This window comes from Pogoniulus pusillus, chromosome 1 (assembly GCF_015220805.1).
Source record: "Pogoniulus pusillus isolate bPogPus1 chromosome 1, bPogPus1.pri, whole genome shotgun sequence".
Classification (NCBI taxonomy): Eukaryota; Metazoa; Chordata; class Aves; order Piciformes; family Lybiidae; genus Pogoniulus; species Pogoniulus pusillus.
In genome coordinates, this window is record NC_087264.1 from 20156745 (window position 1) to 20174132 (window position 17388).

Sequence of the window (17388 nt, forward strand, 5' to 3'; positions counted from 1 at the left end):
TCCAATCTAAATCTGCTCTCAAAATCATAGAATCAACCAGCTTGGAAGAGACCTCCAAGATCATCCAGTCTAACCTAGTACCCAGCCCTATCCCAACCAATCAGACCATGGCACTAAGTGCCTCATCCAGTCCTTTCTTGAACACCTCCAGGGACAGCGGCTCCACCACCTCCCTGGGCAGCCCATTCCAATGCCAACCACTCTCTCTGACAACAACTTCCTCCTAACATCCAGACTAGACCTCCCCTGGCACAATTTGAGACTGTGTCCCCTCTTGTTCTGTTGCTGGCTGCCTGGCAGAAGAGACCAACCCCATCTGGCCACAGCCTCCCTTCAGGGAGCTGCAGACAGCAATGAGCTCTGCCCTGAGCCTCCTCTTCTGCAGGCTGCACACCCCCAGCTCCCTCAGCCTCTCCTCATAGGGTTTGTGTTCCAGGCCCCTCACCAGCTTTGTTGCCCTTCTCTGCACACATTCCAGCAACTCAACATCTTTCTTGAATTGAGGGGCCCATAACTGGACACAGCACTCAAGGTGTGGCCTGACCAGTGCTGAGTACAGGGGAAGAATAAACTCCCTCATCCTGCTAGCCACAGTAGCCACACTCTAGTTTGAAGCCATTGCCCCCTGTCCTTTCACTACAGGCCTTTGTAAACAGTCTCTCTCCATCCTTCCTGTAGGCCCCTTTTAGGTAGGGACCTTAAGGATCATCTAGTTCCAAGCCCCCCCACCTTTGGGAGGGACTCCCCCCAGTAGTCTGATTTTCCTCTTGATTTCAGCCATACCTTCAATGCCATCAATCCATGAGGCTCCTCTGATCGTCATCAGCTACAAAAATCAGTATCATAGAATCACAGCATGGTTTAAGTTGGAAGGGATCTCAAAGCTCATCCAGTTCCAATCCCCCACCATAGGCAGGGACACCTCCCACTAGAACAGGTTGCTCAAGGCCTCATCTAACCTGGCCTTGAACACCTCCAGGGAGGGAGCAGCCACAACATTCCTGGACAAACTGCCAGCGTTTCATCACCCTCACAGGAAAGAACTTATTCCTATCTTGATATGTAAATTACTAAATGAAGAATTTATGCAAGAAATAGGGTTTCCTACAGAAAAAGGCAAAACAAAACAAGAAAAAAAGGATTTGGAAGAGGAAAAGGGTGGGAGCAGCCTGAGTACATACAGGGAGCTGACATAAAAGGTAGCAAAGAGATGGGGAAAACAGAGAAATATTCATGAGAAAATTCTGGCTAAGTATGTAGGAAATGATTCTGTAAGATCAGACAGAGAGATAGGAGAGATGTATAGTCATTTAAAAGATGACAAGAATGCATTCAAAACAAAGGAATTCAGACTTTCCAAGCAGCTGCAGTACTCATCTTGGAAAGAAATGCTGGAATAGCACAAAAATACCCTTGGATAGCACGAAAAAAAACCACAACAACAGCCAACCCTAAGAATTTGCAAAAAACGATTCATGGAGAAAGGAGACAGCAAGATTAAAAGGATGTAATCAAAGGTTTAGAACAGAATGAATCCGGTTGCAAGAGACCTCCAAGATCATCCACTCCAACCTAGCACCCAGTCTGAGACAATCAACCAGACCATGGCACTAAGTGCCCCATCCAGGCTTTGCTTCAACACCTCCAGGGACAGTGATTCCACCACATCCCTGGGCATCCCGTTCCAATGCCAATCACTCTCTCTGACAACAACTTCCTCCTAACATCCAGCCTAGGCTTCTCCTGGCACGGCTTGAGACTGTGGCCTCTCGTTCTGTTGCTGTTTGTCTGGCAGAAGAGACCAACCCCACCTGGCTACAGCCTCCCTGTAGGTAGTTGCAGACAGCAATGAGGTCTGCCCTGAGCCTCCTCTTCTGCAGGCTGCACACCCCCAGCTCCCTCAGCCTCTCCTCATAGGGTTTCTGTTCCAGGCCCCTCAACAGCTTCACTGCCCTTCTCTGGACATATTCCAATATCTCAACATCTCTCTTGAATTGAGAAGTCCAGAACTGGACACAGCACTCAAGGTGTGGCCTGAGCAGTGCTGAGCACAGAGGCAGAAGAACCTCCCTTGTCCTGCTGGCCACACTGTTCCAGAGCCAGGCCAGGATGCCATTGGCTCTCCTGCCCATCTGGGCATACTGATGGCTCATGTTCAGCTACTATCTACCAGCAGCCCCAGGTCCCTTTCTTCCTGACAATGGATCTGCACATAGAGAGCTTTTTGGTCTGCTTTAGTCATCAGCGAGCGCTGATGCTAACCAGCACAGAATTGGGAAAATGTCCTTTTTGCTGCTCACATGTTTGCAATTATGGCTTGTGTGGCACGCTGAGCAAAAAGCATGGCTAAGGGAGCTGCTGTAAATCACCCCAGCAGCACAGGCTGGTGACTCACTGCAGCCTGCTGCTATTATGTAATTTTACCTCTGCAGCGAGAGATGAAGGACACAGAAGGGAGAGGGACAATGAGAGATTCTGCTCCGATTGCAGCCCGCAGTTGGGGCTGCTCTGCTTGGCACAACCAGCTGCTTGTTTCTCCAGCACAGCTGGGAGGGAGGGGACTGCTGGAATTTGAAGCCATATCATAGAATCAGTTTTAAAAACACCTTTAAGATCTTCAAGTCCAACCATTACCTAACTCTACACCAAGGCTGGTCCTACACCATGTCCTCTCAGCACTACATCTCTGCAGCTTTTAAACACCTCCAGGATTCAACCACCTTCCTGGGGAGCCTGTTCCACTGTTTGAATCACAGAATTGTTTAGGTTGGAAAAGATCAAAGCTGGAGGTGGGTAGGTTCAGACTGGATGTGAGGAGGAAGTTTTTCAGCATGAGAGTGGTAAGAGGTTGGAATGGGTTGCCCAGGAAGGTGGTCGAGGCCCCATCCCTGGAGGTGTTTAAGGCCAGGCTGGCTGAGGCTGTGGATAGCCTGATCTAGGCCCACGGCATGGGGGGGTTGGAACTAGATGATCCTTGTGGCCCACTTCGGGTCCTGGAAGGTTACTCTAAGGTCTCCCTCCAGCCATCTCTTCTCCAGGCTGAACAACCTCTGCTACGTCTCACCTAGGTGGAACCAACACAATCAGACATCCTGCCAAGTTCTCCTAGGTGGAGAGAATGTGTTTTCTGGATTCACAGAAGCATGGCAAGAACCTCATGACTCTAGTGCCTATCCAACAGTACTACTAAGTCTTCAGCACATGCCTGACCTTGATGATTTTGAATCAAGTTTACTCCTGCTCATATCTTCCAGTACTGCACTGACTGCTTTGAGTAGTCTCGTCCTGAAAAAAGATGTAGGGTCACTTCTCACAACCCTTCCCAGGTCATAGAATCATAGAACCAATCAGGTTGGAAGAGACCTCCAAGACCATCCACTCCAACCTAGCACCCAGCCCTAGCCAGTCAACCAGACCATGGCACTAAGAGCCTCCTCCAGGCTTTGCTTGAACACCTCCAGGGACGGGGACTCCACCTCCTCTCTTGGCAGCCCATTCCAATGCCAATCACTCTGTCTGCCAGCAACTTCCTCCTAACATCCAGCCTAGACCTCCCGTCACAGCTTGAGACTGTCCCCCCTTGTTCTGTTGCTCAGCTGTGAACTGTCCAGAAGGCTCTTCAGTGAAGAAGTCCATAGCTCTTGCTTAAAGAAGTTTGTTCTGCATTACTGTAGTGTTGCATCACAGGGCTGATGCTGTGTAGAACACAGGGAGGGAGGGACCGGCAGTGTCCAGGGCTTGCACGCAACTGGGAGGAGGGAACTGACGGCACTTGGAGACATTCACAGTGTCACCAAAGGGTGGGACAGAAGCACTTGTGAAAAGGCCAGATCTTCTAGGTGCCAGTCAGCCTGTCAGCACTCCTGCTCTGAGCTAGTGCCCTCAACACACTGGATGGACACGTCAGGCTGCCTGGGGGAGGTGTGGCATGTACTCCTAAGCCAACCCACCAAGCCTCGCTAGGGAGCTGACCTGCAGGGCCTCTGCAGAGCTGGGACTTTCAAGGCTGTAATTAACAGCTGTTATTTAGAAGTGAGATCTCATTTAGCAACAGGACCAGGTAGACGCTGCTATGTGTATGCTGAAAGATGAAGAGGAGAATCATGTCATTGCTGATGACTGTGAATGTTCTCACTGCAACTGTACAGCCAACAGACACCTGCCTCCTGAGTCAGCAGAAGCAACTGCCACCTCTGCTAGGATACCTCCTCCCAAGTTCTTATTTCAATAACCCGAGTTCCCAGACAAAGAAAGAAAGCCCCATGGGAGTGACAGCTCTGTGGAAATCGTTCACACCAGAATATGAACTCCACAGCCAAGAAATACCCACAAGTCATCAGCTCCTCTGTGTTGATTCCCAGACATCCCATGCTCCCCAGTTCTCACGAAGCAATATCCACAACTCATCAGCTCCTGTGCTGACTTCCATACACCCCCATGCTTTCCAGTTCTCACCAAACAACATCCATAAGTCACCAGCATCTCTGTGTTGATTCCCAGATACCTCATGCTTCCCAGTTCTCAACTGCTCGCTTCATGCCATCTTCCTGACCCTAGTGAGGGTCCAGTCTCTGCTGATCTAAGGGATGGCTTTCTCAGTATACAGGTTTTGCTTAGACTGGAGTTTGCTGACAGTCTTATCCCTCTGCCCTCATTAAGTTTAACTCCCAAGGTATTTTCCAATCCCCATTTAGATAGCTTGACACACACAAACAGCCCCTGATCACTTTGGGGGTAAAGGAGAGGGTGCAAAGCCTTTCTGCAGGACCCCATCCCACAGCTCTGACACATACAAACCCTCTTCTTCCTTCAGCACCCCACAGGCCACTCCTCTTTACCAACCAATTTAGAAAATGAGAACAATCAGCACAGAATGGCTTAGGTTGGAAGGGACCTCAGAGATCATCTACTACAACCTCCCTGTCACAGCATATGGGCAGGGACACCTCTCAACTAGATTTTTTGGTCAAGGCCTCATCTTTGTGCAGATCCACTGTCAGGCAGAAAGGGACCTGGGCTGCTGGTAGGGAGTAGCTTAACATGAGCCACAGTGTGCCCAGGTGGCCAGGAGAGCCAATGTCATCCTGTTCCGGCTCAGGAACAGTGTGGCCAGCAGGACAAGGGAGGTTATTCTGCCTCTGTGCTCAGCACTGGTCAGGCCACACCTTGAGTGCTGTGTCCAGTTCTGGGCTCCTCAATTCAGGAGAGATGTTGAGATATTGGAATGTATCCAGAGAAGGGCAACAAGGCTGGTGAGGGGCCTGGTGCACAGCCCTGTGAGGAGAGGCTGAGGGAGCTGGGGGTGTGCAGCCTGGAGAAGAGGAGGCTCAGGGCAGAGGTCATTGCTGTCTACAACTACCTGAAGGGAGGCTGTAGCCAGGTGGGGTTGGTGTCTTCTCCCGGGCAACTAGCAACAGAAGAAGAGGACAGAGTCTCAAGCTGTGCCAGGGGAGGTCTAGGCTGGATGTTAGGAGGAAGTTGTTGTCAGAGAGAGTGATTGGCATCGGAATGGGCTGCCCAGGGAGGTGGTGGAGTTGCCATCCCTGGAGGTGTTCAAGCAAAGCCTGGATGGGGCACTTAGTGCCATGGTCTAGTTGACTGGATCTTGGAGGTCTCCTCCAATCTGGTTGATTCTATGATTCTATCCTTCTAAATCCAGTCTAAACTTACTCTCTCTCTCAGCTTAAAACCATCCCCTTGTCCTGTCACTATACTCTCTTATGAAAAGTCCCTCTCCAACTTTTCTGTTGGCTCCCTTCAGACACTGGAAGGCAGCTATAAGATTTCACATCTCTAAGAAGTATGATTTAAGCCACACTCGAGCATTCAAACTGCTTTCTCCATACCTCCTTTCTTGGGAATCAAGGAAAGCTGCAGTCTGACTGAAAGAATTTCAAGTCCCCATATGCAAAGCTCAGAAACTCAATTCCAAGCAGGAAACAGTTATTTGGAAACAAGGAGGCTTCCAACAGTGAATTTTACTGCCAGGCATCCAACTGCCAACCACTGATTGTACTGTTTAGCCCAATACTGATCTAAAATACTGCTGATGGTCATGTTCTACCACAGCAGCATGAGTTCTGCAGTAGGTACCATACAAGTGTCTGGAGTAAATAGTCTAACACCAGAATTTATTTCTCTTCTGCTCTCCTTGGATCCTACTTAGAAGCAGTCACATTCAGGGAGACCTTCTGGTGGTGTTTCAATGCTTAAAGTGGTCGATCAGAGTGCTGGGGACAGACTTTTGTGTGGGGCCTGTTGTGACAAGACACGGGGTGTTGGCTTTCATAGAATCATAGAAGCAAGCAGGTTGGAAGAGACCTCCAAGATCATCCAGTCCTTAAAGAGGGAGATTCAGACTAAAGAGAAGGAAGAAACTGGTGAGACCCTGTCCCAGGTTGTTTAGTGTGGGAATTCAAAGTGAAGAAGGATTAAAGGCAGATGCTGACCTTGGTTCCTACCAGCTGCTGGCTACCTTATCTCAGGAAGGACAGATAATGGACACCTCAGTAATAAGGAAAACAAGGCATGGTTTATGCAGATGGAGTGGGTTGTCCTTGCCTAATTATGCTAATGTGTAGGTGGGTGCTCTATGCTCTCAGGCTATATAATGAGAGACAAAATGAACACCTCCAGGGAGGGAGCATCCACAACCTCTCTAGGCAACCTGTTCCAGTGTCTCACCTCTCACTGGAAAGAATTTTCTTCTGATCTCCAGTCTAAATCTCCTCTCCTCAAGCTTCCATCCATTCCTTCTTGTCCTATCACTACAAGCCTTTGTGAAAAGTCCCTCCCCAGCTTTCCTGTAGGCCCCCCTTTCAGGTACTGGAATCTTCATCCCTAGTCTTGGCTGTGCTACAGTCACGATCTTAGAGATCTTTTCCAGTAAAACAATTCTGTGATTGTATGATTGCAACTATTGCCCTTTCCCAGTTAGAATGGTCTGTGGCAGAAAAATAAGAGTGGCAAAAGCTACACCTCTTTGTATTGAACTTCCCTCTGGATTCATCTGTTAAACCCATAGAAGGAAGTGGCTTTAGTGTTTCAGATGGTTTTGGCTTCTCCACTGCTGAATACAGTTGGATTAGTTTCTGAAATAGAACTGGCTCCCAAATTATTTGAAGCATTTGTACTGGGTCATGCTGGGAAATATCATTAGTGTGCCATAATACTTTTTGTCTAATGCTCTCCAAGTCCATGCCAAAAAAAAAAAAGAAGTGAAAATACACTATTTTGACTCTAGCAGCACAGCTCAAGGCTCTGTGCTAGCAGATAGAGCACACCGCCCAAAAATTCAACTAAATGACTGATGTAGAGTTTGTTTCCTTTGTCTGGAGAACAGACAAAGAAAAATAAGAGCAGACAAAATAAAACACATTTCCACGTCGGGGGTCTCAGATTAAGTTACAGTCTCTGCCTACCGACTCACTTGCTACCTGCTGCAGATGAGGGAGTAACATGAAGAAGCCACATTTTGCTTTCAGGGCTGAACCCGATGATTGTTAGGGTCCCTTCCAACCTGGCATTCAGTAACTTGTCCCCACCAGCCATGTCAGCAGTTTTTAGGTCTCTCCAGACACTGCCATTTTACTGTGTGCTATTTCTTGCAGTTTTAATTCCAAGCACTCCTCACCTTCTCTGGGCCATTCTTTGCTTCTGCGCCCTTTGTCTTTGGCTCCCAATTCCCCTACCTGTTAATCAAGGGTTGAGTTGGAGGCTCTTCTTTTTCCCATCTGATAACTAATTCCCATCTATGAGCCACCCCCTCCTCTTCTCCAGAAGAGATGCTCTCTGTAACTCAGAAACCTATTTCTCTGGTGACTAACTTAAAAAATGTATTACCATCCTTTTTCCAGATGTGCCTTATGCTCTAACAGGAGCCTGTGCTGGTGCTTGGAGAGGCTACCCTCTTCCAAGGGCACCACCACAGCTGCCTCCCACTGCTTTAGAATCATAGAATCAACCAGGTCGGAAGAGACCTCCAAGCTCATCCAGTCCAACCTAGCACCCAGCTCCATCCAGTCAACTAGACCATGGCACTAAGTGCCTCATCCAGTCCTTTCTTAAACACGTCCAGGGACAGTGACTCCACCACCGCCCTGGGAAGTCCATTCCAATGCCAACCACTCTCTCTGTGATGAACTTCCTCCTAACATCCAGACTAGACCTCCCCTGGCACAACTTGAGAGTCTGTCCCCTTGTTCTGTTGCTGGCTGCCTGGCAGAAGAGACCAACCCCACCTGGCTACAGCCTCCCTTCAGAGAGCTGCAGACAGCAATGAGATCTGCCCTGAACCTCCTCTTCTGCAGGCTGCACACCCCCAGCTCCCTCAGCCTCTCCTCACAGGGCTGTGCTCCAGGCCCCTCAACAGCTTTATCACCCTTCTCTGGACACATTCCAGTATCTCAACATCTCTCTCGAATTGAGGAGCCCAGAAGTGGACACAGCACTCAAGGGGTGGTGTGACCAGTGCTGAGTGCAGAGGCAGGATAACCTCCCTTGTCCTGCTGGCCACACTGCTCCTGAGCCAGGCCAGGATGCCATTGGCTCCCCTGCCCACCTGGGCATACTGCTGCCTCATCTTCAGCTACTCTCTACCAGTACCCCCAGGGTCCCTTTCTTCCTGGCTGGTCTCGGCCACTCTGTCCCCAGCCTGTAGTGCTGCTTGGGGTTGTTGTGGCCAAAGTGTAGAACCCTGCACTTGGCCTTGTTAAATCTCATCCCACTGGCCTCTGCCCACCCATCCAACTTGGCTTGGTCCCTCTGCAGGGCCCTCCAACTCTCCAACAGATCCTGCTCCTAGCTTGGTGTCATCTGCAAACTTACTGATGCTGGACTCAGTCCCCTGCTCCAGATCATCAGTAAAGATACTGAACAGGACTGGGCCCAGCACTGATCCATGGGGCACACCACTAGTGACAGCTGCCAGCTGGATGTGGCACCATTCACAACCACTCTCTGGTTCTGACCCTCCAGCCAGTTCTTGACCCAGCACAGAGTGAATCTGTCCAAGCCATGAGCTGCCAGCTTTGCCAGGAGCTTCTTGTGGCAGATGGTGTCAAAGGCTTTGGTCAAGTCCAGGCACATTACATCTATAGCCTGCCCTACATTCACCAGGTGGGTAACTTGACCATAAAACTAGATCAGGTTGGTCAGGCAGGACCTGCCTTTCCTAAATCCATGCTGGCTGGGCCTGATCTCTTGGCTATCTTGTAGGTTCTTTGTAATGGCACTCAAGACAACCCTGTTCCTTGACCTTGCCTAGGACTGAGGTCAGGCTGACAGGTGTGTGCTTCTAGCACTGGACTGGCCCAGGAATTGATGGTGTTATGCAAATAAAGTCCTACAAAGCTATTCAAACCCCTTAAAATTAATCAGAAGACTGAATTGAGGAGCAGCTGATGGATTTATTTCTTTTTAAAGCTGGAAGATCTTGAACAGCCATGTTCTCCTGCAGAGGCTGTAAGCTGCTCAGCCCAGCCACCCTGCAGAGGCTACAGATGTCCCAGATAATAAAACATAGCAAAGAAGCCAATGCATGTTCTGAAGCCTCCTTAAAACTAAGAGCAACCCCCCCAACAAGATTCCATGATTCTATGATCTCTGTCAAGAGGCTCTGGGTGTACATGCTGTGTGGATGGAGACCAGATTGGCAATATTTAGAAGATGATGTATCAAAAAACCCAAAACCTAACCGTGAAGAATTCCCCTCCCTCTGGCAAGTCAGACCAGCAATGCAATGAAACACAGAAGACATGGTCATTGGTGTTAATTCAAATGAGGATCCTCAGTAGTGAGGACTGCTTTTGGGCTGGAGTCTTGCACTATAGCTCTTAAAGACCACCAAGCAGAGGCAGGGGCTGCTTGGCCTCTGATGGTTTCTGTTCTCCCCTTTCAGAGGATGTGGCCTCTTTCAGAGGACTTCTTCAGACAGACAATAAAACCAGATCTGCTTCATCCTGGTGGAACTGAGCAATCTCCTCTCCTCATTTCCACTCAAGATACAATTTCTGATTTCAACTCCCTATGCAGGACTGGGATTAGGCTTCAATTCACCAAACCTCTTGAGCAGCAAGTGGGCTCCTCCTGCATCTCCTGATTTTAGGAGGAGTGGCAGAAAAAGTATGGGGAAAATGATGGTGCGAGCCATACTCCTCAGCACAAGTCAGAAAAGAGACCAATTGGTAAAAAGCACAGAGCTCTGTTTTTTTCCCAGTGCACCTTCAGCAAGCATTAGCATCACTGCCTGGTCCCTTTCTTCTTCTACCTCAGCCTACAAGCTCCCTGGGGCCAGAGCTTCTTCTCCCAGGTAGACAGAGGTTGAACAAAAGAGAGCAGCCTCAGCTACACCAAGGGAGCTGAACTGTTTTGGTTGGAAAAGACCTCTAAGATCAGCGATCACAGAACTGTTTTGGTTGGAAAAGACCTCTAAGATCAGCGATCCCAACCACTGACCTAATGCCACCATGGTCATTAAACCAGAGAATGTCCTTCTTAGGCTGAACATTAGGAAACATTTAACTGAAAGGGTTCTCAAGCAGTGAAACAGGCTGCCAAAGGAGATGTTTGAGTCCCCATCCCTGAAGGTGTATAAAAGCTGTGAGGATGTGGTGAGGATACAGCTTAGTGGTGGACTTGGTTAGACTTGATGATCTTAAAGGTCTTTTCCAACCTAAATAATTTGCCATCTGCCCTTAATCTTCTCCTTGTGCTAACAACACAAAGTAACTGCTACATTTTATTATGCATGAATGGTGAGGCAGAGAAGAACAAACTAGGCAACAGTGAGCAGAACAGAACCAAGGTAATGGTTCACCTGCAGCGCTTCCTGTCAGCTAACCACTGGAACTACAAAAAAAACCAACAAATTCTTCCTTTGTCTGGAGCTTCACAGCCATTTGAAAATGAAACACATGGGGGAAAATGAAAATAAGAGTAAAAAACACTGAAAAAAAGTATTAATACTTACCAGGCTCTAACTTGATTATTTTTACAGCAGCCAGTTCTCCTGTGTGAAGATTTCTAGCCTGTAATTAGAGAGATAAGAGATAATTAATGGAGAAAGATCTTACAGAGTCCTGGTGGACAGTAAGTTATCCATGGGACAGCAACATGTCCTCACAGCCAGGAGGGCAAATAGTGTCTTGGGATGCATCAGGAGGAGGGTGTCCCATATGTCTAGGGAGGTTCTCCTCTTGCTCTGCTCTACCCTGGTAAGACCAAACCTGGAATACTGTGTCCAGTTTTGGGCTCCCCAATTCAAGAAAGACAGGGAACTGCTGGAGAGAGTCCAACACAGAGCTAGAAGGGTGAAGAGATTAGAGAGACCTGGGGCTGTTTAGTCTTAAGAGAAGGCTGGGAAGGGATCTTATCAGCATCTTTAAGTGTCTGAGGAGTGGGTGTCAATATGAAGGTGCCAGACTCTTCTTGATGGTGCCCAGTAACAGGACAAGGAACAACAGGTATATGCTGAAACAGAGGAAGTTCCACTTCAGCATGAGGAGAAGCTTCTAGTATCTGAAGGGAGCCTACAGGAAGGCTGGGGAGGGACTATTTACAAGGTCTTGTAATGACAGAACAAGGGGTAATGGGTTTAAACTGGAAGAGGGGAGATTTAGACTAGATGTTAGGAGGAAGTTCTTTACAGTGGGGGTGGTGAGACACTGGAACGGGTTGCCCAAGGAGGCTGTGGATGCTCCTTCCCTGGAAGTGTTTAAGATCAGGTTGGATAAGGCCTTGAGCAACCTGCTCTAGTGGGAGGTGTCCCTGCCTATGGCAGGGGGTTGGAGCTGGATGATCCTTGAGGTCCCTTCCAACCTAGACCATTTTATGATGCTATGATTCTTTACCATGAAGGTGACAGAACCCTGGAGCAGGCTGCCCAGAGAGGTTGTGGAGTCTCTTTCTCTGGAGACTTTCAAGACGTCACTATCGCCAGAGATAAACTTTATTACTTTTGACACACAACTTGATGAGTCTAAACTCAGCTGCTTCATTCTTACCCAGGAGTCTTCTAAACATGTGAAATCTGGTTAAGACATAGATTACAGAAAACCGAGGGGAAAATGGCTTAGGTCAAATCAATTTGGATAGTTAAGATGAGGCTGCCAAGCAAACTTGCCCCTTTGGACTGAACTGAATGAAGACACTAGAGAACGAAACGTTCTTCTCTTGCACATGGACAAGAAGTCATCCTAATCTAACAGAAGTTAAAGTAAGACCTTAAAAGATGAAGCCTTCAGTTTGGTCAACACTTCCAAATCGGGAAAGGCTGGGAAGTAAAAAAAAAAAAGATCAACACTAATCAGCTTTTCAAAGTCCTGCAGTGTCCAGCCAAGGGATGGGTGTCAAAAGGCATGCCAAGGACACAAATATGACTCAGCTGAAACCACAGAGAATCTCAAGTGTACAACAGATCTCAACATCTGAACTGAAAGAGCAAATCACTTAAAGCAGAAACAGATAGTTATCTGCTAACCACAAAGGAAACCTTTACCACCTTTTTAAAGCACCTTCCACCAGAGGTGGTTTGAGACCACAGCAAGAGTATTGGTATCTTTCAACATCCAGAAGAAGCACATGTCCAAAGCTGGACAAAGGATTAGGACTTCTCTGGTACTGCTACACCTAGCAATTATAAATCAGAGATGATCCCATAAGAGATAAAGCACACCTCTTGCTGAGGCCAGAGAACCTCCACCACCCACACTTCTATCTACAAGCAGCTAGGATGTGCAGACAAAAGGACTGTATGGCTTCCAGAAGGTCAGCTTCATTGCTGAAGTACAAAAAGGATCATATTCCTTACATATACTTCATTCACCTTTTTCAGCTCCTGTCAGGCTGAAGCCTGAAGGAATAGATGTAGTCTGCCAAAGGTCTTTGGTATGCAAACTGCTTGGCAGGGACTTGAAGGCTCAAGCAGGAGGAGATCACCACAATCACTGGTTCTCAGCTCTCATACACTATAGGCCTCAGAGCTTGACCAGATTGTGTCCTACTGCTATCCAATATCACCACTAAATTTTAGCATAGAATCTGTAGCCTGGACATGGCCTGGTTTGGGTTTAAACCACCAAACCTCATCTGCTGGAACAGAAAATCCTCCACCAGGTTGGTATTTACGAACCAAATGATCCGAGCCACTCAACCTAAGAACAGTTTTCTGGTCCTACAGTTTAATCTTCACAGAATCACAGGGGTTGGAAGAGATCTCTGAAGACCTATTCCAACACCCCTGCCAGAGCAGGTTACCCTAAAAAAGATGGCACAGGAAGGCATTGGGGAGGGTTTTGAATGACTCCAGAGATGGAGACTTCACCACTTCTCTGCATAGCCTGTTTCAGTGCTCTACCATCTTCAAAGTAAAGCATGAGGAGGAACAACTTCTAAACATGAGGAGAAACTTCCTATGTTCAAGTCTGTGCCTGTTACCTCCTGTCCTACCATTTGCCAACATTGAGTTGATCACATCAGGAACAAAAAAGCAACTCAATTCCTACTGTGTCAGAACCAAAGGCAAAAATACTGAGTATCTCCTGGTCCTCAGCATCTTTGGATGCTCAGAGGTAGGGGAACCATATTAGATTTTAAGCTTAGACAGCACAGAGCAAAATCACCCAAACTGCCTCCCAACCTGCCTGCACACACAACTGATAGCTTTTGTTCCTTCAGCTTGGCTTGCACCAGCTTTACACAAGTGCACACATCTCTCTCCCCTGCCACTCTTGGTTTTTCACCTTTTTTGCTCCACACCTTTGATCAATAATGCATTACTGTTATCTGGCACATCATTAAATATGTAAGAAGCTGAAGGCTGAAAACTGTTTCTCCCATGGTACACACTTAGATATGAAAACTGTCAAATAAGGATTCCTCAAATCATTTTGACACATGCTAGTTAAAGAGATTCTCAGCTCATCTCCTCTGGGGGACCACAGTCTGTGGTTTGTAGTCTCAAGGAAGCCAGGGACAAGAATGCATTACAGCAACCCTGCTGGCTTTGTGAATCCAACCTGAGGTGTTACTACAAAAGAGATTTGACAAAAACAGAAGTTCCCCATCATTTCCCTGATGTGAAGAATTAGTTAATGATCTGTTAATCTGCCTTCTTGCCATACTTCTTCAGTGGAGAAGAGGAAATTGAAACAAGGCTAAGAAATTTTAGAATCACAGAATAGTTTGGGTGGGAAGGGACCTTGCAGAACATCTTGTTCCAACACCCCTGCCATTAACCGAACACTGACAAGTCACTGACTTGTTACTCAGAATGAAAACTAAAACTATAGGATTCTGCCAGAATTCTGCCCTAGACAAGAATGGGACCAGAACAAGGGTGTTCAAGAAAAGACTGGATGAAGCACTTAATGCCATGGTCTAGTTGATTGGATAGGGCTGGGTTCTAGGTTGGACTGGATGAGCTTGGAGGTCTCTTCCAACCTGGCTGATTCTATGATAAGAGTACATTTGAATGAGGGGAATCACACAGTCATGTTTATTTTGCTCCTTTTCACACACAGAGTATATTTACTGGGAAAGAAAAGTTAGGCAGTAGTCTTTTGGTCACCTCTTCCTCAGCTGTCCTACAGCCTCATCATCGAGTCCAACTTTCAACCTAAGACCACCACAGTCATTAAATCATGTCCCCAAGTGCCATGCCCACACGCTTCTTGAACACCTCCAGAGATGCTGACTCCATCACGTCCCTGGGCAGCCTGTTCCAACACTGGAGAAGGGGATTGTCAGAGCAGACCTCACTGCTGTCTACAACTCCCTGAAGGGAGGCTGTAGCCAGGTGGGGTTGGTCTCTTCTCCCAGGCAGCCAGCAATAGAACAAGGGGACACAGTCTCAAGTTGTGCCTGAGAAGGTCCAGACTGGATGTTAGGAGGAAGTTGTTGCCAGAGAGAGTGATTGGCATTGGAATGGGCTGCCCAGGGTGATGGAGTCGCCATCCCTGGAGATGTGCAAGAGAAGCCTGGGTGAGGCACTTGGTGCCATGGTCTAGTTGAGTGGATAGGGCTGGGTGCTAGGTTGGACTGGATGGGCTTGGAGATCTCTTCCAACCTGGTTGATTCTATGAACACCTGACCACTTTTGCAGTGGATAAATTTTTCCTAATATCCAACCTAAACATCTCCTGGCACAATTTGAGGCCATCTCCTTGTCCTATTACCTGATACTAGAGAGAAGAGCCTGACTCCCACCTTGCTCAAACCTCCTGTCAGGGAGTTGCAGAGAGCAAGGAAGTCTATCCTTAGCTTTCTCTTCTTCAGACTGAACAATCCCAGCTCCCTCATTCCCACTGAGCACACCTCCAGAGTACTTCAGCAGCTAAACAAAACATCACAGAGAGTCTGTGCTCAAAACAAAACACAAATCCTCCTCTGGTTTTGAATATCCCATTGCAGAGTTGCAGTAAACTAGGAGATGACATGTCACTAACTTAGCACGACAGCACAACAATCATGGCACTTTTTTCTCCAGTGAATGCCAGCTCCAGCCAATGCAACCCAGATTCCTTCAAGAGCAAAAGGTTCCTTTAAACCTGTGATCTTATCTCAGTGGGTTGTGTCAGAAAGTGGTTAAGGGCTGAGGAAGCAAATGGTGACGTACAAAAAAGCTTCTGTGCTTTGGTGAGGATGCTGGAGCCCTAGAGCAAGCTGCCCAGACAGGTTGTGGAGTTTCCTCTGGAGAGATTCCAAATTCCCCTGGACACTGTGATCCTGGGCAACTTGCTGTGGGTGCTTCTGCTCTAGTAGAGGCGTTGGACTGGATGATTTACAGCGGTTCCTTCCAACCCCCACTGCTCTGTGACTCTGATTTTCCTGACGCTCTCTCAGCAACTAAGTTATGATCTACACAGTGCCTGCTGCGTGTAGTTGCAGACAGAGCCTGCATTAATCTGTCAGTCCAGGAGTAATACACATTCTTCTAACCCACACACATCAGTGGTGTGTCCCAGTGCCACACTTATAAGTAGGAGGTGCATTATTAGTTTGATTGGAGTCAGGGGGAGTTGGTAGAGTTTTGTAGCACTGTGCACAAGAAAAAAAATCATTATGTTTTCCCACCAAAACTTCACTTTCTTCTCCAAACGGCATTAAAGAGTTGTGGGGAGGGGTAGAAGCCAACACAGCACCCGTGATAATCCCTGTGTACGCTGCTTCCCACCACATACCAAAACAATGCACATGAGAAATCACATTTTGGGCAGGACACATTCTGTGGCTAATGACCAGAAACAACAGAGAGAACTGGTTTCAGAACGAGTTCTGCACTCTGCAGCTTTATTTATTTTGAAGAGTGCAAGTCAAACAATTCCACCCCAGGGGGTCTGCAGTACTAAACTGTCTGAGATGGTCAAAAACTGCAGAATCATTTCACTTGAATGTCTGAATTGAAGTTTATGTGCTCAGCTGTCTTGTCCAGCAACCTTCTCCTTCAACACTGAGGAAAAAGAGGGGAAGATTCAGATGGCAGCATCACACTTACAGCCTCCAACTTAGTATTTCCCATTTCCATGGTGAAATCTCTTCCTCTCCACAATATTGCTGTCTGATCTCCAGCCTTGGCTCAACAGCCCAGCTCACCAGAAGGCTGTTTGTTTATCTGTGTCTTCTTCATTTAATTGAATCATAATTGCAGCTCCTGTGGCAACCCTCTCATGCATGCCCATCTTATTCATTCCTTGCCAGACTTCACTCATCAGTGACCACAACATTTTGCTGTCTCAAGTGCTGCCTGCTTCTTCTCAGCTATTGTATATACCTTCCAAAGGCACTCTGACCTCCTGCCTGGTGACTGAAACACAAATTTCTCATTTGCTTTCTAGATTTTGACCTCTTAGACTTCATAATTCTTAACTTGCTCTGTACAGGTTTGAAATTCCCAAGTATGCTGTATTGTTCTTTCCACATTTCACAGTACCATCAAACAGACACTTGAATTCACCTACCCACATCTCTGAATTCACATCTACCACCACCCAGAGCTCTCAGCCAACTAAGGTGACTCAAAGAAATGTCTTTCATCTGGGCTCTTCTAAATCCAAGGGAAGAGATTCCTTTCTATTCAAGAATCATAGAACGGCTTGGGTTGGAAGTGTCCTTAAAGATAATGCAGTTCCAAACCCCCTACCATGGGCAGGGACATCTTCCACCAGACTAGACTGCTCAAAGCTTCATCCAACCTGGCTTGAACATCTCCAGAGAGAATCCATCCCTGGGCAACCTGTTCCAGTGTCTCACCACCCTCACTAGAAGGAATTTCTTCCTAATATCCAGTCTAAATCTGCCCTCCTCCAGCTTCAATCCATTCTCTTTCATCCTATTACTCTAAGCCCTTGTAAAAAATCCCTCCCCAGCTTTCACGTAAGCCCCTACAAGGTA

The 17388-nt window shown here is 47.5% G+C and overlaps 1 protein-coding gene across 4 annotated transcripts in view; it reads right to left on the reverse strand.

The window, feature by feature from the left end:
• The window catches only part of MAP4K5 (mitogen-activated protein kinase kinase kinase kinase 5), a 116273-nt gene that overhangs the window by 68017 nt on the left and 30868 nt on the right, over window positions 1-17388 (reverse strand). For all 4 annotated transcript variants that reach the window (XM_064142997.1, XM_064143006.1, XM_064143014.1 and 1 more), the window contains one exon: window positions 10970-11027. In XM_064142997.1, coding sequence (XP_063999067.1) covers window positions 10970-11027 — 58 coding nt within the window. Of the gene's footprint in view, window positions 1-10969; window positions 11028-17388 lie in introns of those variants that run through there.